The 21,272-nt window shown below is 46.4% G+C and overlaps 1 protein-coding gene across 1 annotated transcript in view; it reads left to right on the forward strand.

The window, feature by feature from the left end:
* Nucleotides 1-7,278: 7,278 nt before the first annotated feature.
* Nucleotides 7,279-21,272, forward strand: part of AMOTL1 (angiomotin like 1) — a 73,704-nt gene continuing 59,710 nt past the window's right edge. Inside the window, exons 1-3 of the mRNA XM_072927234.1 lie at nt 7,279-7,354; nt 14,417-14,552; nt 17,114-17,164. Of these exons, the coding sequence (XP_072783335.1) occupies nt 14,468-14,552; nt 17,114-17,164 (136 nt within the window). The 5' untranslated portion in view covers nt 7,279-7,354; nt 14,417-14,467. The remainder of the gene's footprint in view (nt 7,355-14,416; nt 14,553-17,113; nt 17,165-21,272) is intronic.

The following is a 21,272-nucleotide window of genomic DNA, read 5'->3' on the forward strand; positions in this document are numbered from 1 at the left end:
CCACCACCACGCAGATTTGAATCCTGCCCCAAGCAGTGGCACCCAATGCCCAGTTTTGTAACAGAGACCCCTAAACCTTCACTGTGTAGGTGGGTCAGCCACACAGCTGGGGAAAGGAGACTCTGGGGCTGGGAAAACTCACAACAGGAGAGCTGGATATAGCTGGCAGTGCAAGGAGAGACCTCTCAAGGTAAGCTGGAAACAGAGCACTGTTATTCTTTGGTACAGTGAGGGCCAGAGAGCAGGCATGGGGATGGCTGTGCTTGGTTTGGCTGCTGAACCGACAAAATGGAAGAGGAACGGAAACACACTCGGGTGTGTATCCAAATTGATGTTACTTTCTGCTCTTGGTTTTGCCAGTTAAACGGCAAAGTAAAGAAGATAAAGTTCTGTTCAAAACAAAATGTGGGATGGTGCTGGAGATACCTGTCTGACCTTGAGTGCTGGCTAAAGGAAAACAAGGGAAACAAAGGGCTTGTTTCACAAAAATGCTGGATAGGTGGCAGCCCCCCACCAGATTCCCATCCTCTTCACTCCTTCCCTTCCTGACCCCAAGAGGCAGCATTGGAGCACCCCACCAGTGTTCAGGATATGGACTAGCGTCCTGAGAAGTGAAGCCCAGAAAGACTTTGTTAGGAAAAAGAATCTGTTTTCAGACAGAATTAGGCAGCCACAGAATTTCTCATCCCATTGCCTCTTGCAAACCTCTCTCTCCATTTGTCTGCTTTTTCAGAGGAGTGCAGTGCTTGCATCTGGGCAGATGTTTAGCACAAGACCTTTCCCCCACCCGTTCAGAAGAACTGGTGAGCAGGATGAAATGTGAGGAACAGGAGTTTTGCCATGAAGATGTTTTGGTAGGGCATTGTTGTTTGTGAGGATGGACTAATTCGGTGCTAGTAGGGGACAGCAGTCCCAACCATATGTGAAGTTTTTCTTCCTGGGCAGGACACAGGTGGAAGCCAAGTTAGTGCAGAACATCCATCACCTCTGCATTTCAGTCTGGCTGCAGGCTGTTAAATACCCCTGAAGCCTGGAGCCCTTCTCGTCTCCCAGAACTGAGCTGCAGAGGGTGTGGATAGTGCAGCCTTGGCTTGGGACTGGCAGCACCATGGGAAACCTGTGGAGAACCTACCCTGGGAGTAAAACAGGTGGAGCTAAGACTGGGAAGAAACACTTTTTGAGCTTCACATAGCTTCTCTCCCCGCTCCTCCCCCACCCAGCTTCATAGGAGGATCAAATCTCATCTATATGCTTTTTGATTTATTAGTTTTGTTGGAAGAAGACTTATAGCCTAAGACTGTAACCAAAGGGTTGAGGATGTAGGAAGCTCAGGTCAGAGACCTGCATTGAAACAGGCCAGCTGAGGTCCCACCATTGTCCTGCCCTGCTGATTGCTGCTGCCTCCCAGTTGGTTTTCCACACATGGACTAAAAGTTCCAACCTAAGAAACTTTTCCTGGCAGAAGTTTTGTTGAGAGTGATACATTCCTGAAATGAGGGGGGAAAAAAGAAAAAATTGATTAGTTGATATTTTCCAGGGAAATATTGATTCCTCTGTCAATTGGGAAGCAGTGGGGTGAACATAGGGGCCACAGCAGATGCTGCTGATCCTCATGAGTCCAAGTGTTGAGGGGACAAGGCACTTCCACGGTTAGGGAGCATCCCTGAGGTCTCTGTGCATCCTGGCCACTGCAGACACAAATGACAGTCCTTTGGAAAACTGCAGAGACTGGTGGGCAAGCTCCAGTGCCTGGGAAAAGAAAACAATAATGGAAAACCCACTGGCACAGCTCAAGCCACAGACAGCCAAGAATGGGCTGTTACAGCTTGTTCATGGGAGAAAAAGAGGTAGATTTGGTCTCCTTCAGGCCCCATCCATGGAACATATGCATGAAAAAAATTGTGAAGGAAAACCCTAAATCTTGGTTTTGCAGATAATCCATTCTTACATTCAGTGTGGTTCAGTGTCCCCATAGGGTAGGAGAAAATGGGTTTGCAAGGGACCGTGTCTGTTTTTTGTGGAGAGACAAGACTGAGATATGGAGGCAATCAAAGACTACCATAATTTTTGGGTGAAGCCTAAATGTAGTAGCTTATTGGAAGGAAAGAAAAGGGAAAGTGCAGCCTTTGTCGCACAGCTTTTTGGAAAGAGACATGGAATTGCTCCATACCCTAGAAGAGGGGGCCCCCAATTTACTCAGATCTACTAAGAATGCTTCCAGCGTAAGAACAGAAAAAAGCAACAGAGAGCAGTTGCTTCCTTTGGGGGAGAGGGAGTCAGGCAAAAATTAATGCATTTAATAGAATTTAAAGCTTATTCTTTGTCTATTCATGGTAGCAAAAAACTCTTAAGCAACCCCTAAAAGAGTTCATAGCCATGATACTTCTGATTAGAGAATCATAATGGTCGACGTGGGTAGGACTGACTGTTACAATGAAGTGCGTGGTAAAGTCACAGGAAGGTTTTTTAGTTTATTTGCACCATCACAAGCATGAGAGCATTACTGGAGGTATCTCCTTGGCTATTAAGAAGTGTAGGGCAGTTATTTGGTACAATATAGTAAAAAAAGAGAGCTATCATCATCCATTTGCTTTGCTGCAAATGGGGGGTCTGCTCCATCATTTCTTCAAGTCAGGGAAACTATTGTTGACCGGATTAGGTTTCTCTTTGTGCCACACCTGGAGTTGTTTCCATTTGAGAAGTGCTACCACCAATGTTGGATTGCTGATTAATTTTTCAGTAATGTGCATATGTAAGTAATACTACCTCAAGGGATGATTAAATCACCAGGTGTCTCAGTCTGCAGGATGCAGCTGGACACATCCTGACAGGCACTGTTCTTCCATAATTGACCTGAGCAGACACTTTTTTATTGGTTGTTCCTCACCGATAGCTCATACTGGTTGTGTGGCATCAGCGTTCGTCAGAGTCTCTTGTGAATCAGCAAACCAGGAGGTGGATAATTGTTACTTTGGTTCCTTGCTGTGAGTTTAAATAACATGCACAAATTGAAACCCCCTTATTGACACAAAATAAAAGCCTAATGAATTGCTGAGGTGGTAACCTGAAAGGAAAGAAGACGTGCTTCACATTTCAGCTGGAACAAATGCCACTGCAATGCTGATGTTTTTCAGGTGGAGTCAGGATTTTTTCTTAGGTAGCAAGTAGACCTGGCTGGAAAATGGCATATCTCTTTACTGAGATATTTAGAAGTTTCAGCTTATAGGTTTGTTCTGATGCGGAGTTTTTAATGAGAACCACAGAGAATGAGGCAGGGGCTTGGTAACAGGGACTCACACACCGCCATGCCTTAGATAGGACTGGTGGTCAAAATCTTGCTTGTGTAATTAGTGGTGGGGGCTATAATTGCACCATCCTCATACCCTGGAAGCTGCCCTGGCTCCCCTGTGCCAGTGGGTAGATGAAACCCGATGTCAAGTGGGACTCTGCCCTGGATGCATCCAGATCTTCCTGCAACTAGACAAGGGACCTACAGAGAATGTGAAGTAGGAAGTGACCACAGCATCCCACCACACAGTTCACAGGGAAGAGCAGGTAGCCAGGAGAAAATCAGCAGAAAGCAACTGTCAGCTGCACTTCTGTGATCCCAATGGCAAGACATTAGGTGTCTGTGTTATGGCTGACCCCAGAGGCAGAGATCATCGCACCCTCATAAATTGGTACCAGACTCTTGGATGTAAGGAGACATCCTTACACCCAACAGGATTTTGCCATCAATTCCTCCCATAGTCACCAACATCACCACCTCCTTATCAACCTCTTTTCTGCTCCTGTCTGATCCTGAGGAAAGTAATTCAGTGAGAGGCTGGTTGGATTCCCTCTGTATTTTTCTCTTCAGAGTTCTGATTTTGTTCAGCACAGAAAGATTGCCCCAAAAGCAGGTTTCTCAGAAGAGGGGGCTGTAAATAATTGATGTCTAAGTCAGTCCTCTGGAAAATATTACAGCAAAAAGTGTTTCCTACCTGCCAGTAGAAATCCCTTCAATTGCATTGAAGGATGTATGTGGATATTTGAACAAAGAAGCTTCCTTGGCCTGCCCCATCCTTCACCCGGGAGAAAATTATGGTGGATATGGCTGTGCTGTCTGTCAGGGTCTCAGTGAAACAGAACTCATCCTCTCTGACACCCATCACTGAATAACTCAGATGCTGCTGCCCATCTCTGCCTGCCCCACAAGTAACCTGAGACTCCCCGCTGCCTGCACCTAGCCTGGGACTTTTCTCCTTCCCACCACCAATCACACTTTCCTCCTCTCCCTGGAAAAGGCAACCCAGCGTGTCTGTGAATAAGACAGCATTACAGGCATGGCATGGTCTAGGCGTGGGGACTGGGACAAACCAGCCTTCAGCCAGGAAACTCCACTGCTTCTCAAGAGGCAGCTGTGCAGGACCCCACCAGTGTTCAGGGTATGGACAATCTCCCCCCCTACCTCACTTATGCCTGAGCTGCCCTGTGAAGTGAAGCCCAGAAAGGCTTTCCTAGGAAAGTGTCTGTTTTCAGACAATTATCCAACAACAGTGGGACGGCCCCTCTCATCCTGTTGACTGGTATGATCATCTGCCTCTGCTCCACTCTTTTGGGGGAATGCAGTGTTGCTACACATCTGGGCAGATGTGTAGCAGAAAACAGGCCCTGTTGTGAAGACTTCTCCCACCAGTTCAGAAGAACTGGTGAGCAGGATGAGGAGCAAGGCATGGGAGTTTTTACATGGGCACCCAGGGGCACGGCTTAGGTGATGTGGCTGGAGAAAGGGCAGGAGGCTGGTGATATCCAGCACCATCCCTTGTCCTCAGTACAGGGTAGGAAGAGAGGAAAGAGTGGTTTTACCCCCTTTGTGGGTAAACTTTTCTGCAGCAGATGCACTGCAGTGCAATGACTGCTCATCTCTGCCTCGCCCAGCCTCACCTGGGAGCTTGGCTTGGGCTGAAACCATCCACTTCATTTGAGTCAAGGCAGATCAGTGCCTCTGGCTGTAAATCTCCTGGGAAGCTCATGACTCACAGCAAAAGAGCAGTGGAGCACTGTGAATTATGCAGCACTGGCTTCTCACCCTCCTGAAGGCGGTTTTGACTCCCCAGGAAGTTTGTGCAGGATGGGATGAGCCTGTGCCATGGTGGGGCGACCACAGCCCTGCACAGACATGCCAGGAGGAAGGTAAGAGCATGCCCCGAGTCAACAGGCCTGGAAAAGCCACCAGGACTTGGTATCCCTGTAATTACAATCCTACTATGTGGTATTTTTTTTTTTTTTTTTAAAGAAGCTTAACCCAAAGTCTCCATCACACAAATGACCATTAGTTGACTTCTATCCAACCAGTGATTTCTCCAAGTTTCTCCCACTACAGAGTTGAAGCCTGGTGGCATCTCCATCCTCCAGGATGGATTCTGGTGCATCAACACATCAGGGGCTTAGTGGGAGCGCTTTGACACAGCTGGTGCTGCTCCTGCTGCTCTACAGCTGTGGCGAGTGAGCCTGGATGTAAGAAGGGCCTTGAGACACACCAGCACAACCAGGTCTCTCTCAGCTCCACCCATGTGCATAGGTGGTGGCACAGCCAGAATCTTTCACTACTCCAAACACTGGCTGCCAAGACATCCAGCACCAGTTGGCACCATTCTGGCAGTCACCAAAATGTCTCTTGGTAAGAGCTTGAATGCTCTTTCCTTTGTGGCCAGAGCTACGCCATTGGAGAAAGAATGGGAGTGCAGGGTATCTGAGGGTCTTTTTTCCCTGGCTGGTATCTGCTGCTCCTGGACCTGCTGCCTTTCTGAATACACAGGCGGTCTGCAAACCAGCTTGTGCCTGGCAGCATCCCAGCCTGCTCACACTGCATGAAGGTGCCAAGCACAGCCAGATTCTGACAGATGTCTTAGGCAATGCTGGCCAATGGAATGGGGTGATAAAACCAAGCCTCAGAGTTGGCTCGAATGCTGCACAGCACATTTCTCTGTGTCATGCAGTACACAGGGGTGCTTGAAACCCTCCTGGCCCTGGGAATGGGGGCTGTTTGCCTCCTAGGTGTGAGGTTTTCTGTCTAATCTGGTAGCTGGAAGCATTTAACAACCAAGCTCAAAATTTTCTATAATCTTCTGAGTACTGTAAGCTGTCAAGAGACATGATGGATGGTCATGATCTTTCAGATGGAGCAGAAACCAAGATCTGTTCACATCTGCGGCAGTTGTGTGGGCTGCCCATGCTCAAGTGAGTTTTGGATGTTGTGTGGGATTTGGAGCTTCACTTCTGGGATGTCCTTGTTGTAAATCATATGGGAAAACTGGTCCCTCTGAAAAAAGATTGCGGAGTGTGAGCATCTGCTGGAGCCATTCTCATCATGGTAAGAGTATATTTTCCTTGCAAAAAAGTGGGGTATTCAAGGCTTCATTCACTCTTTGCTTTTCATTGTCACCCTTATCTCCTCCCATCTGGGTACACGTGGCTTCTCTGGAAAGTTAACTTACAAGGTAATATTCTCTCATGTTATTTGTTCCTCTTCTGAGACTGCCTGAGGTCGCAGAAGAGGAATCTGCCATTTGATCATGGCAGATATCCCTTTCCTGGTATCACTTTCCCCAGGTGCTTCTGACTCAAGGGAAAACCCAGGAAGACATCCACCATCCTTATCAAGATGTAACTAGCCCAGACACTGCTGCATCACACCATTTTTACATTCCATGTCACTGATGACTCAGCCTTCATTAGCAGCAGTCATCAAGGACTATTTCACCCTACATTTCCTCCTGGCTAGAGGCCATCCCATAACCTGTGTAACCCAATGAGCTTCAGATTGTCTCTTATAGTGCTGTGGTTGCTTTTGAGACTGGGCTGCTCCTTCTCCTTGGCACTTCCCACATGTGGTGCTGCAAACTGCCGAGGAAGGTGGGAAGCACACAGCCCAGCATCTCTGCTAGCTTTGGCATTTTGGACGTGAGAATCAGCAAAGCCTCTGTTTGAGAAGATCTCCTTGCAGGGTTACTTCTGCCTGTCGAGGGATTTAGACAGCCAGTTGGGTTTTTTTCCCCTCTGCTGCATTTCCACTGGTTACTTTCCCACAGATAATTACGTGACTCAGGAAGACAGACACATACCTGGCATATTTGTGGGAACCATAAAGCGAGAGGTGGTGTAGAGCATTTTGAAGCTCTTTGAACACAAAAGAGCAGCTGAATTCCCCTGACTTACCTACCCAAACTAAAGCAAGTCCAGGCAATGGCTACATAGTTTTTGTGGAGCTCTTACCCAACAGGGGACAAACATTTCCCAGGAAAGCTTTGGTCTTGCAGCACCAAGTCACGGACGCTTTTTGTCGCCAGAGAAATCACGAGTGTTTTTTCAGGTAAGATTTACCATTTCTACGTTACTATTTTTTTCAGATGTTGTCTGTACTGAGGCTGGAACAAGGGCATTTTCTCCTATGACTACAAAAAACAAAACAAAACAAAAACAAAAACAAAAAAAAACCAAAAAAAAACCAACAACAAAACAAACCAAAAAAAAAACAACCCAAAAAAAGGGCAGTCGTATGTTTTCTGAGAGGTCAGGGAAACAGCACAGAGAAATTATCATCTCTTAAGTAGATAAGTGATTGTTATGGTTAAAATATCCTGGCAGCTAATTGCCTGTGAAGATAACTGGCAGAGCTGAGGTGTGGTGGCCTTTGGTGCTGCTGGTTTAATACAGACAGCTCTGCAACAGACACAAAGAGAGACACAAGCTTTGCTTCAAGGAATTGCAATTCAATTTTCTGACTTTAGAACAAAACCAAAGAAGTAAGAAAGAGAAATTTTATTCCACATGGTGACTTGGAGGACCTTACAAATCTTAAACTCACCCCAAATCTGTATTGATATATGCACCCAGCATCTCCTGCACTGTGTCATCAGAGCAGTGGTCCTAGAGCACTGTGAAGTGGATCCTGATGTCCTGCCATACCTGTGAATGGCGGGGATAGGTTTGTGAGCAGCTCGTTTGGGACCATTTTGGGGGGTACTCGTGCTCAAGAGTCAGATTAAGAGTTTGGCTGAAATGAAGATTATTATTCTCAAAAGTTTTCAAGATTTTGTTTGGTTATCTGTGTAGATATTGTCCCCAGTTAGAGATGATCTATTTAAATGAAGTTGTGACATGTAAATAGGAATTTATTTATTGGTTTGCCTCCTACCTTTACATCGAAAGGGATGTAGAGGATAGATAGGAGCTTCTAGTGCCAGTTATCTTCACAGGCAATTAGCTTCCAGGGTATTTTAGCTATAACAATCACTTCTAGTTTCCATCCCCATTAGTGCAGGTGACCGGAAACTACCCACTTGTCCCCTGAGACCAGACTGGGACAAGTCCTCCAAAACAGTTTTGTCCTACAGAGAGCTTATCAAAAATGTCTTAGGGTTCCTGAGCAATGCTGGGATCTTGACCCTGAGCCCCTTCCCTCTCTGGTCATCCTTGCATCCACTGAGTCAGTGGGATGGTGGCTGTGTTTCAGGGAAGGTTCCCTTTGGAGGAGTGCGTTTCCTGGCTTGTGAATGTTTTTGTTTGTCAGGCTGAAGGGAGCAATACAACTTGCAGCTTGCCCTGACATGTGCCTGCTGTGTGTAAACCTGCAGCCTTTATAAAAAGGGCTCCTGTCTTGAAAACTGTGGAGCGTTCAAGTGCTTCTTGGCGCTGGGCTTCTCCTTTAGCTGTCCTAAGATCAGATTAATGATGTATTAGTTTGAGATAACTGCCATGAGATCATGTAATTAGCTTGTGATCATGCACCGTGCCAGTTGGCTGAAACTCGACACTTTTAAAAAAAAAACCTCTTTCAGACCAGCTACAGAAAGAGCTTTATGATTGATGATATTAACAAATAGCTCATTAGTCACCTTTTGGGCTAATTAAAGGAGAGCACATCCAAGGCAGTAAAGAACAGCTGTGGGTGATTAAAGGCAGTCGTCAGGCTGAGCTTTGGGGTGCAGGGGAAGTAGTTTATCACCTTGTACCTTTCACTGTGCCCATGCTGTTCTAGGTTAAATGAATTTGTAATGTCCCTCTCAAAGTCCTGATCCTGCCCTACTCAGCTCTGTAAGGCTCAGTCAGACTTTCCCATTCCCACTCACATTGCCTTTGGGCAGATGAGCAGCTGCAGGAAGGCAGGTGCCTTCGTAGAGCAGTGATACCTGCCCAAGAGCAGCTGCTGCTTGCCCAAGTGACGAGACTTCCCCTTGGCACTGCCCTCGCATTCTGACTACATGGCCTTTTTGATACAAAAGTCATCAAACGTTACTCAGTTGGCCAAGCTCTCTTCCTCAGATGGACCAAGTTCTTTTCTTCAGTCCCTGCTTCTTGTCTCAGCCTCAGTTCTGCCTTGGCTGCCCATATCATCCCTTTGGTGTGGTGAATATCGATCCCAAAGCCCAAAAGTTGCCTGGAAGCATGTGTTTGGATCAGTGCCCTCTCTTGCTGGAGAACACACTAGGAATGCCCAGCCACCCCTGCGGGGTTTGCAACGTGAACAGAAACAGATTTTTCTCCCTTGTCCCATCCTCCCTCTCCACACTGATACTGATCCCCACTCTCCTTGCTGTGCTCCCTGGTGCCCCATCTACCAAACCTCCTATGACCTGTGACCACCTCAGCTGCTGTGCAACCTTTCCCTGGCTGCAGTCCCCACCCATGCTCACTCTCAATCCAGGCTGCTACAAGCTGGTGGTGGCTCTGCAGTCACCAGCCCTGGCCTGGCCACCAAGCAATGGGATGGTGTGGCTTGGGGCTGCTCTGATCCCAGGAACCAGTTGTGTGCACCCCACACTGCCTGGCTCCCCCAGGACAGATGCTACTCAGAAGGGATCACACGTGAACTCTCCTTAGGTGTTACAAGGTGTTGGAAAGGTTGCTCATCTAAATCAAGAAATCATTAACTGCAAAGGGCTCCAGTGTGCTGTTCTGGGGGCTCAGACCAACAAGGTGGTGTGTGAGTATCACCAGGCCTATGTGATCACCAGCCTCAGGTGGTCACCAGCCCTGGTGATGATCTCGCTGGATCAGATTGAATTGAGTATCTCATGACACTGTGCCCTCGTTTGCTCCTCATGGAGAAGTAGCTGAGTTTGTGTATTCTGGAAGTGCCACTGAATATTACTCCCAGTCAAGTAGGTGGGTGCGGTTGGAGCTCTAAAGCTGAGCCATATGCAAGGAGACATGATAGTTCAGAGAAATGTGAGATCCTTTGTACAGCATCTGCATCTCCATTCAGCAGCAGCTGAGCCACGTGGATGGAGCCAATTTTGAGGGCACTGTTTGGGCAAACACTTCCAGCCTATACTTGTCCACCAGATCAAGCCCCTGCATGCTGCAGCACTTAGGGTTTGACGCTTTAATCTCTAGTCTGTCTGGGTTAATCTCAGGTCATTAACTTTTATTTTCCTGCTGTTCTGGCAATGTGAATTCTACAGTTTATGGTACTAAAAAAAAATAACCCTGTGCAGTTGCTGACTGCTCTGGTAGGCTGTGTAGCAGATTGTCTTGAGCTGGAAATGCTCCAGAAGAGGAGCTTAACTGGGGCTTGTGCTCCAGCAGCCACTCCTGAGAGATTAGAGGGATTGTAAAACATTGGTGAAATGGTCATTCCAATATTATACTATTTTTTCCTGTAGTTTGGAAGAAATTTGCAGGTTAGCTTGAAAATCGACAGTGCTTGTGATCTACATTGCTGTGTTTGGGGTAAAAGCTGCAGAGTGAGAGGTGTCTTCATGTATTTAGCCCCTGTTATTTTTTTAAATATTGGAAGAAAGGATATAGGAAGAATGTGGGCCTTTTCTCACCTTGTTTTTCCTCAGAGGAATGGTGGAAGCTATAGGTTTGTAAAATGAGCACCCCTTGCCCTCAGTGAAGACTGCACACAGAACCTGAGCACAGGTCCTTTGGAAAATCTCACATTTGATTTGTCTTCTTGAAAGGTCGAGTTAATGGGTGTCAATTTTTGACTGTAGCAAGGCTGAGCCCTTCAAGCAGCTGTAGCTTGAAGACTCCATGACACAGAGCTGTCATTGCAGCCCTAGTGAGACACCAGCCTGAGCAGCGACGCCTCCTTCTCCAGCTCTGAATTTTAGCAAGAGGTCTATTGCATGAATATAAATGCAGCTAGTGGGCCTTGTCCTGTGTTTCCACCCATGCCTCTCCCTCCCATCCCATCCTGTTGAGCAGCCACAGCAGATGGTGGGTGCAATGAGTGCTCTGCGGTGAGACAGAGACCACAAACCCATCTCTGATCTCTGATGCTGGCACTGAGTGCCTGACCTCAGCAGCCTCTGCTGGCATCAGGTTCTGCTGTGAAGGGAAGAGATGGATGCCCCAAAGCTACAGCAAAGACCGAGGTTTATGATCTTCTGGGTGTTTGCCACTGCTGGTGTTATTGACCCAAATAAATTCTGACCTTTGCTTTGTCTAATGTTGTTTAGGCCTTACATGTCAGTGAAGTCAGAAGGTTTCACATCTGCAATTAATCTTCTGTGTGATGAGAGCTCAGGACTCGTGTCTATAAGATTTCATATCTATATGATTTTGAGCAGAGTGGGGCAGCAGGCAAAGAGCTTCCTTCTTTCAGAGAAACAAGTAAATGTGGAAAAGCCATTTTTTCTTCTATGCTACATTGATAAATTGCCCTTTTGTTATTTCTCTCTTATACTTTTATTGAACTTGAAGACAAACCCCTCTCTTGGCAGGTAGGAAGATGAAATTGCCAGAAGTACACATTGAAGAGATGTCTTTCAGTAGTGTAGCTGTACAAATAATAGGTTTTTTATTTCAGTGGCTGAAGGGAAAAATTGAAAATACTTTTTGGTTTGGATCACCCCCTAAAGGAGAATGTTTCTTTTCTTCTTTGATTTCTTTTCATAAGCGTAGCATGAAACATTCTGGTTTGAGATTATTTACTGCTTTTCATGACTTTAAAAAATAAGGAAAAAGAAAAGAAAAAGCAAACTAGGTCACTTTCAAGCCAAAACCAGCACTTGAAAAAAAAAGGAAAAAAAAATCAGTTTTTAAAATGTCAAAATGGAGCCTTGCTGCTCTTCTCAGGATTCTTTTCCTTCTCTTTCACCTTACACTAATAACTTAGTCCACCCAAATTTTCCTGAAGTCTCAGTACCTCTTAATTGCAATTCAGGTGAATTTGCTACATCAAAAAACTCCAGCCCAGCTCTGCCTGTGCGTGCAGTGACCTGTCCTGCTTGCTGCTCACCAAACATATACAGACAAGTGTTTAATTCTACTCAATTAAAGTGTTGAGCAAGAGAATGTGTGAAATGACTTCTTGCAGGTCTGGCCAGTCGAGGAAGCACCAGCACATTCCCAGTTCATGCTGGTGAGACCTGGCAGTGGGCTGAGGCAGGGGCTTGGGCTGTGCCATGCTGGGAGCCCCTGGGAGCCAATTACCTCAGTGTGGGGTTGCTGCCCCTTCCTGCAGCCCCCATCAGTAGATGGTAGCTGAGAGGTACCAGTGCTTGACAAATGCAGTGGGATGGCTCAGCCATGCTTTGCTTCCCTGTGGAGGCTCTTTCTTGGCCTCATTTCCTTAGGAGGTGGTGCTGGTGTGATGGTGTCCCTCCATTGCTATCTGCCTATTTCTCCCAGGAGTGTCCTGACTTAGGATTGTGACACCATTAAGTTACAAAAAATTCCTACAAATAATGACAAAATCAGAGGCTGAGTAGTGATGACCAGCTGCCAGTGTGGTAGGTTTCATGGGACTCATCTCTCTATGAAATCAGCTCTATTGCTGCCATTTGGGGTCTGGGTTTGCTTCTGACAGTGCTAGGGAAAATCCTTGTCACCTCCTTTTCAGCATCTTCCAACAGAAGCAAAAACTTGTTGCATCACAACACTTGTATGCTTCCTTAATAAATTAGAGCTTGCTGATACTGCAATGACTCTGTCCCCTTCCAAATCCATGTAATCCTGAAGGCCTAGGGATGCATTAAATGCTTGTATGTGCTACAACACCAGGGATCATAGAACACAGAATCACAGAATTGCTTGGTTTCAAAGGGACCTTAACGATCATCTAGTTCCAACAGCCCTGCTGTGGGCACTACCCACTAGACCAGGTTGCTCAAAGCCCCATCCAGTCTGGTCTTGAAGACTTTCCAGCAGGGCAACCTGTTCCAGTGCCTCACCACCCTCACAGTAAATAATTTCTTCCTGATATCTAATTTAAACCTTTTTATAAGCCACCTTTAGGTATTGGAAGATGTTATATGGTCTTCTTGGAGCCTTCTCTTCTTCAGTCTGAGCAATGACAGCTTTCTCAGCCTGTCTTTACAGGAGAGGTGCTCCAGTTGTCTGATTATCTTTAGGGCCCTCCTTTTGACTTGTTCCAGTAAGTCAATGTCCTTCTCTTGCTGGGACCCTAGAGCTGGACAAGCCCTGCAGGTGGGGTCTCACCAGAGCAGAACAGAGGGGCAGAATCCCTCCCTGGCCCTGCTGCCCACGCTGCTTTGCATCCAGCCCAGGATGAGCTTGGCTTTCCGGGCTGTAAGCACACACCATTGGCTGATGTCCAGCTTTTCATCCATGAAAACCTCAAGTCCTCTAAAGGGCTGCTCTCCATGAGTTATTCTCAGAGTCCTTGCTCACATCTGGGATTGCCCAGATGCACAGGTCCAAGGAGTCAAGGGAAGGAAAATGTCTCCATGAGGATTCCCAGGTGCAACAAACCTGTGGGTTGCAATGAATGACTGATAATCAAGAATATAGTTTAGTGTCTATACCAGAAAATGGTCTTTTAGGGTGGAGAGCTCTCCTGTTAACTGCTCAATAATCCTTTCCCTGGTAGCCCACAGCCACTGCTCCAGGGCTGGGGAGCTGTGAGAGCCAAGTGACCAGTGGTGGCCTTGCCTTGGAATGTATATCTGACTGTAACTTCCAGCCTGCAACTCCTGTCCATGGAAGAGCTGGGATGTGGGAACAAGGGCCAGCAAGCCTGCCCACTCCTCTCACTTGCCAGGACCTGATGACTGGGCTTGTAAAGCCAAGACACACACCCTTGATGGATGTCCTTGTGAAACATCATCCCGCTCAGAAGTAAGACACCATCCCTGCAAGTATCATGATGGATTAGGAATTTCTAAGTGTAGGTCAGACTGGTAACAGAAATTTAAGAGATCCAAGTCTTGCTGGCCTTTTGATGCAGTGGGGAAGCTTGTTGATGTGATAAGTTGAGTAGAGTCAGCAGCTTCTTGGTCCTTGAGTAGAGTCATAAGTTCCGGTGAGCCATGTGGGTTTTTCCTCAAATTTAAAAAATTATTTTCTTTTTTTCCTGAAATATTGACAAGATTTCCCTCTGCTAAGGTGAGCTTCTCAGCAGCTGGCTATGGTCTAGCAACATGACAGATGCTCAGAGTATCTTTTGGTTATTCCCCAGAGAGAGCAGCAGGAGGCATTGCAAGCAGATCTTTGATGCTGCGGATCAGAGATGGACCCTGGTGAAAACTGGAAGCTGGATGAAACAAACTGGTTGTCTCATGCTGGGATCCACCCCTTTTCCAATGTGAAAGGAGGTAGGATATGATTGCTGGCTCTTAATCTACCCAGTGAAAGTGCTGAGAGCCTTCCCAATGTGTTGCTGCCATTCACTGTGCTTGCAGTGGTCCCAGGGGTTTTGCTGGGCTGTGTCCAGAGCCAGGCAGTACTTGGTATGAAGGTGGGAAAGGTCAGATCCAAACTGTCACACTGACACAGCCACTCGGTCTGAGGCTTGTTTTCCTGCTTTGGAGTGGGCTTAAAAACAAACAAACAAACAAACAAACAAACAAACAAACAAACAAACAAAACCAGAGAATAAAAAGGGCCCCAACACCCATCTTTTGGGCAGTTAAAGTTCATTTGTGCTAGATATAACCACCCTGACTCGCCACAAGTAGGACTCTGCAGATTACCAGGGTTGGGAAGGAGTGACAGGAGAATTGATAAAATAGTCTCTTCAATCATATTTGTGTGGAACAATTTAGGTTGGCTGCAGGGATACATGCTGTCCTGGCAATGAGAAGGGGGCTGCCATAACTGGTCCTCCCTGTGCCACGGCTGTTCAAGGCTTCAGCCCACCTTAACCAGACAGAAGATGTCCCATCTCAAGGCTAGAGTTCATTGCTCTCTATAAATTCCCTGTTTCAGGAAAGTGCTTGGTGGAGATGCAATGAGGAGTAGCCAGCAGTACTATTTCCTCTATCGATTCTTCTCTACCTAATTTCCAGTCAGCTGCTCTTACTTGCTTTTTAGTCTCCATTTGAACATTTGGCAGGAGCAGCCACAAGTGCTCCTTGCTTAGCCCCAGATCATATTTTTTACCAGAGGTCCCTGTCCCCTGGGCCAGCAGAAGCTGTCCCTCCCTGGGCATAGTTCCTTCTTTGTCTGGGATGTGCTGTGCCCCAGACTAAAACCAAAATAAACCCACAGCCTTCCAGATGGCAGCACCTTGGGAACGGAAACACTTTGCTTTGGTAAAGCGCTCACTTATCTCCATCTGTTTCCCTTGGCTTCCCGCTGATAGCCCAGATGCTGGGGGAAGGGAAAGGGACAAACCAAGATGTGGCATCGCCTCCTTTTCTGTGACAGCTGAATTACATAAGTAGCTTTATGCTTTTGAACCCATAAGTAGATTTATGCTTTTGAGCCCTGGGTTCAATATCCCCAGCAAAGCACCACTGGGCAACATCCTTATGATAGAACATCTGTTGCTTCTGCAGGTACCCAGCCCAGGGCGGCTCCAGGGGAACAGCACTGGGAAGCTTGCTGCAGTCCAATCTTTTTCTCCATTAGAACAATCTCTGCTTCTATTGTTTCTTAAAAGTCTTTGTATGTGCATGGTCTGTGTTATTGTTTATAACTGTATTGCTAAATGCCTGTAGACGTCAGGATTCCACCGTGTCTGTAAAGCAGAGGATGGCAGAGTCACTGCCATCAGTTCATAGAAATCCAAACCAGTTGAACAGCTGAATGTGGATATACATTGGCTTTTGGCTTTTGTATGCAACCCATTGCTACCCTAAACTCGTGGCTCACAACTTTTTCTGTTGAGCCTAAGAGCATTTTATAACAGGGGGCAAGATCTCTTAGAAGGGGTACAGGTATGGGATTATGGTAGGGTATCATGTGCCTTTCCTTCTCAAATGTCCTCCTGGAACCCCTAGGAGTACAGGGATCCCCAGACTCCAGTCCAAAAGTTTTTAAAGTCAAGCCTATTCATTGAAAATGATGCCATGAATTATAAAGGAAAAAAAATAAACCCACCACAAACCCCTCACCCTCTGCATTTTTTTTTTTTAATTTTCATTGGGTTTTATAATTTAGCAGCATTTTTGACATTGCAGGAAATGTTTGAAAATAGCAAAATCCCCATAAACTACAAGGCACAAAGGGAATTCAGTGCTTGGTCACATGTTTCTGTGTAGTTGTGGATCTTAGTGGTAGTGAGGGATCTGTGTGTGTTGTGCTCTGCAGTTGGGAGCAGAAAGTATTGGGTGGGCTCATTTATGAGATGAAAAATGAACCCCTACAAGGTTTTGGTGAGAGACGCCAGCAGCTCAGGTATTTCCAGAGCCCGTGGTCTCACCTGTCACAGGCACTGAGTTACTGCAGTGCTGCTATCTGATAACTCATAGGTTTGGTCAGTTTCTGAATAGTTCTTGCTCCTGCTGGTTAAACCTTCCCCAGCTGCTGTCGCTGGAGGAGACTGTAGCATACAGGAAAGCTTTGCTGCAGGCAGGGTGCTCCTGGCCATGCCCTGAGCACTGGGTAAATTGAAGAAAGGGAGTGAAGAGCTCTGGTATGGACAAAAAGGGGAGCACTGCCAGGGATCCCAGGGAGGGCACAGATGGATAAGTGGGGCTTCTGTTCTTCAAGGTTCATCCTGACAAGTCTCTGTCTTGAGCTGGTTCTGAGGTTTTTCAGTAACATCTGAGATAAAAGAACATCCGCAACATGCACATGAAAGCTGTCAGGATGAACTGGAAGCAAGCTGAGCAGGGGCTTATCTGCAGTGTGATTAAAACAGCGTTGTCATCCCATCTGTCCTCATCTACCTCTCCAGCTGACTTCCTAGCATTTGTTCTTCTTCCCTCAGACAATGAGCTCTCCGAAGGTGCCCCAGCCCTCTTTGCTCTGGATCAGCTGGGTAAGTCCATGCACAACACATTTTTCTTTGCCTGTTTTTTTTTTTTTTTTTTAATTTTGAGTAATTAGGAGATGACTTCAACAGGGCAGCTGCTAAATGCTTTTAAATTTATCAGCACCAGTGCTTCCTTTCTTTGCTGCTTTTGAATGCCATCCATCAGAGGGCTGGAATAGCTTGACACTAGATGTGTTTGATAGCTTTCTGTGTTAAATTGATGCAGGGCTTTTTCCCAGGGGAGAAAAACTGTTACCTTTCTGGTGCAGAGCACTATAAGATGCTGTTTCTTGGCTGGGGGTCTGTGGCTTAGCCAGCAGCTGGTACTAGAGTTTCTGTGACTTTCTGGCACCTTGCGAAATGATGAGGGGTTTTTCTTCACCTGGGAGGCAGAAGTAGAGATGTGTAAAGCAAGAGAGAAGAGTAAGACACTTGGAGAGAAAACAACCTCCAATGAGCAATGGAAGCTGAAGGCTTCAGAGGCTGAATCCATGGGAAAACCTCATCTGGCAGTGATCTCCCCTTAATCCCGGGGCCAAGGTCAAAAGAGGTGTGATTCTCAGGATGAGTTAGAAGTGTTCTAGATAAGGTATGGTGAGGCCTTGGGCTGCAGGATGGGAAGCTTCTGAAGGAAGGCTTCTGGCCACCCAGCACTGGAGGTCTGATGTGAATGGAAAGGGGAAAATCACAGAATCACAGAATGGGTAAGGCTGGAAGGGACCACAGTGGGATCATCTGGTCCAACCTCTCTGCTCAAGTGCCATCAATTGCACAGAGTTGCATCCAGATAGTCCCAAAATATCTCCTGTGATGGAGAACCCCCAGTCTGTCTGGGCAGTCTGTTCCAGTGCTTGGTCACCCACACAGTAAAGAAACTTTTCCTCATATTCAGGTCGAACTTCCTGTGCATCAGTTTCTGCCTGTTGCAGCTTGTCCTATTGATGGCTCCACTGAGAAGAGCCTGGCTCCATCCTCTTGACACCCTCCCTTCAGATACTCACAGACATTTATAAGGTCACCTCAGTCATCTCTTCACGAGGCTGAGCAGGCCCTCAGCCAATCCTTGTAAGGGAGATGCTCCAGTCCCTTAATCCTCTTTGTAGCCCTCTGCTGTACCTGCTCCAGGAGCTCCACGTCTCTCTCGTACTGAGGAGCCCAGAACTGACCAGCTCCCAGCCTCTCCTGAGAAGAGCATGCTGGAAATATGCATGCCGTGAAATAAGATGTGCTGGGAGATATGCCAGTCTCAGGACTAAGCACCCTGCCCTGCTCTTTGGCAGCATGGTGGGACTGCTCTGGCACACTGCAATGAGCATCATCTTGACATGACCAAACACTGGCCCTTCCTCACAAGGAAAAGGCACCCTCCTCTTCATTTTCAGGGCAAAAAATTCTCCATAATTGGAGATACTCAAAAACTCTCTAGACATGGTTCTGGGAAATGGGCTATAGGTGACCCTGCTTGAGCAGGGGATTGGACAATATGAACTTCAAATGTCCCTGCTAAACTCAAACTTTCTGTGATTCTGTGACTATCCCGCTGCTCTTGAAATCCACCTTGACCCCAGTAAAGATGACCCACATGCATCCACTGGGTACTCACCATGTATGGCCCTGGTGGAAACTTGGGATAGGAGGGTAAAACTGCAGAATCCGAGAGAGTGGTTTTTATCAGGTATAATTATCTCCAATGTATGTTTCTGCTGCTAGGAGACAGGTTCTTGAAAAAAATTCCTAGAAATACAAAAATGCTTAAAAACTGTATGATGCCTCACTGGTTCTAGAATAGGTGGAACATCGAGTGGTTGTCCTCACTGTCAGTGAGGATATACACTCAATCATATTTTAAAGTAGTCTGTGTGAGTTCTCTCCGCTTGGTGTCAGGATAGAGACTGCTCTGACATGCATTCACCCTGAGGAGTGTCTCAACAGAGAATGGGAATACAGCCAAGAACGTTCTTTTGGCTGCCTCATTCATTACCTGACTGTGGTTAAAACACGTCAAATAACTTTAAAATTCATTTTCTTTGACAGATCTTAGACCAGCTCCTTTTATCCTCTTGGTTTTCCTTCTCTTATTCCTTGAACAGTCTTTCCCCAGTGGCATATGCCCACTTCTAACCTTGCCAAACCCTCTAAATCTTAGTATGTAGTGATGAAGATAAAGCTCTCTTTCCCAAATAACAAGTTGTGGTTGATTTTAGGAGGGACTGTTCAGACACCACATTCCTCTCCCCAAGTGTTTAGACATCCTCAGTCTGGAAAAGATTATCCAAACCAGTGCTTATATCACCTTACAATTCCACTCTGCTTTCCAAACATAGCACAAGACATGATTACTCCATCCAAGGTAGACTAGACAAAGGATATGAGATAGCAGAACAAGTAATGGAAATATGATTTCTTCTCTTGCCTTCCTCCCAGCTGGTGAGTTTTCAGCTGGATCACTCCCCTGGCCTAAGTCAGGCACAGCTGTCTGGTTTGCAGTGCCAGGTAAGACAGGGGGTAAGACCAAGGTTGGAGTGGTAGAGGACAAGGCCATCCAGTAGCACCTTGGATTTATGCTGTGAAGTGATTGTATAATCAAAGAATACCAGGTCAAAAATACTCAGTCCTGGTCAAACCAGCCACCTGAACAGCAGGAGTTATTAGCAGAGGAGCAGCGGATAAAGGAGTATTGTAATAACAGCATGCTGAGACAAAACATGAATACTGTAATAAAGCATCATCAGGATAAAAATCACAGGAAGGCAGGTCTGAGCAGGACTTCAGGAAGACAGATACACCTCACTTCTGCCTGGAGGCAGGGATAGTGGCTCCTGTTCATGCATCACCCTGTGTGCAGGGCCAACTCATCCTAGAAGCTTTCCCAGGCAACGCACCCCAGTGCTCTGCTGCCCTGGAGGGGTTTCCTCAGTGTCTACTTAGATTTCTATAATTTAAGCCAAAGGGAGGCATAAGTATGAAAAAGACCTTCCAAGGGTCAGATTGAGAGTTTCTTGCCCACCCTGCCGGGGCTGAAGGGGGCATCCAATGGAGGATCAGTGGAATCTATCCCTTTTTTCCTGCTCACCATGTCTGCCTTGACCTCTAGTCCTATGTCCAGCTTTCTATCAGCTTGTCCCAGCTTGCTGTCAACTGCAAATATAAAAAAGCTCTCCTTGGATTTTGCGTTATTTGTGGAAACACTGTTCTGGACCAGATTCATGAGAGGTTTTTTTGCATCACATCATACCACGAGTAACTAACCTCTAAGAAAAGTTTAGACCAGACATGCATCCATCTTTTCATATTCTATTGTGGCCCTATCCTGCGTATAGTAACACCACATGACACAGTACCCGAAGTCACACTTATACAACAACACATACAGCATCTGCACCTTCTTGTTCATTACCAGGTTTATCACCTCATTGCAGCAGTCAGATGAGACTGACAGCTCTGTTCTTGCTGAATCTGCGCTGGATGTTTCTCATTCTCTCCTTTTTTACATGTTTGCACAAATTTTAGTGATTCCAAAGCTTCCAATTATGGAATTAAGAATGAATGGGAACTCCCTTCCTAGCTCTTCTTTCTCTCCTTGTCTTAAAGATTTGTGCTCTGCTTTGCCATGCCTGACCTTTAAAAACCTCTCTGTGGTCTGCTGCTGCATAAGTCAGTCCATGGCTCACCTGTACCTTGTGCAGTAAGAGCATTTCTGACATTCCTTGGAGAAGTACCCAGCAAGTGAGGTAAAAGTGACTGAGGGAAAGAGCAGCTTCCATGAAATCAGGCTCTGAGTAAACTACAGGTGAATTAGGTGGAAAAGAGATGCTTGAAGGAAGGTACAGTAGCAGTACAAGAATTATGAATGGCATAGAAGTAAGTGCAAGAGAAACATGGACACAGTGGATGTGGTCCAGCAAAGAGCCACAAGGGTGATGAAGGGACTGTGGCACTTCTGTGAGCAAAGGCTGAGAGAGTTGAGTCTCATCAGAATAGAGAAGGAATGGCTCTGGGGGATCTCATCAATGTGTATAAACATCTGTAGAAGGGTTGCAAAGAGGTTATAATCAGGCTCTTTTCAGTGGGGCCCAGTGCCAGGACCAGGGGCAATGGGCACAAACAGAAACAT

Source organism: Taeniopygia guttata, chromosome 1 (assembly GCF_048771995.1).
Source record: "Taeniopygia guttata chromosome 1, bTaeGut7.mat, whole genome shotgun sequence".
Taxonomy (NCBI): Eukaryota; Metazoa; Chordata; class Aves; order Passeriformes; family Estrildidae; genus Taeniopygia; species Taeniopygia guttata.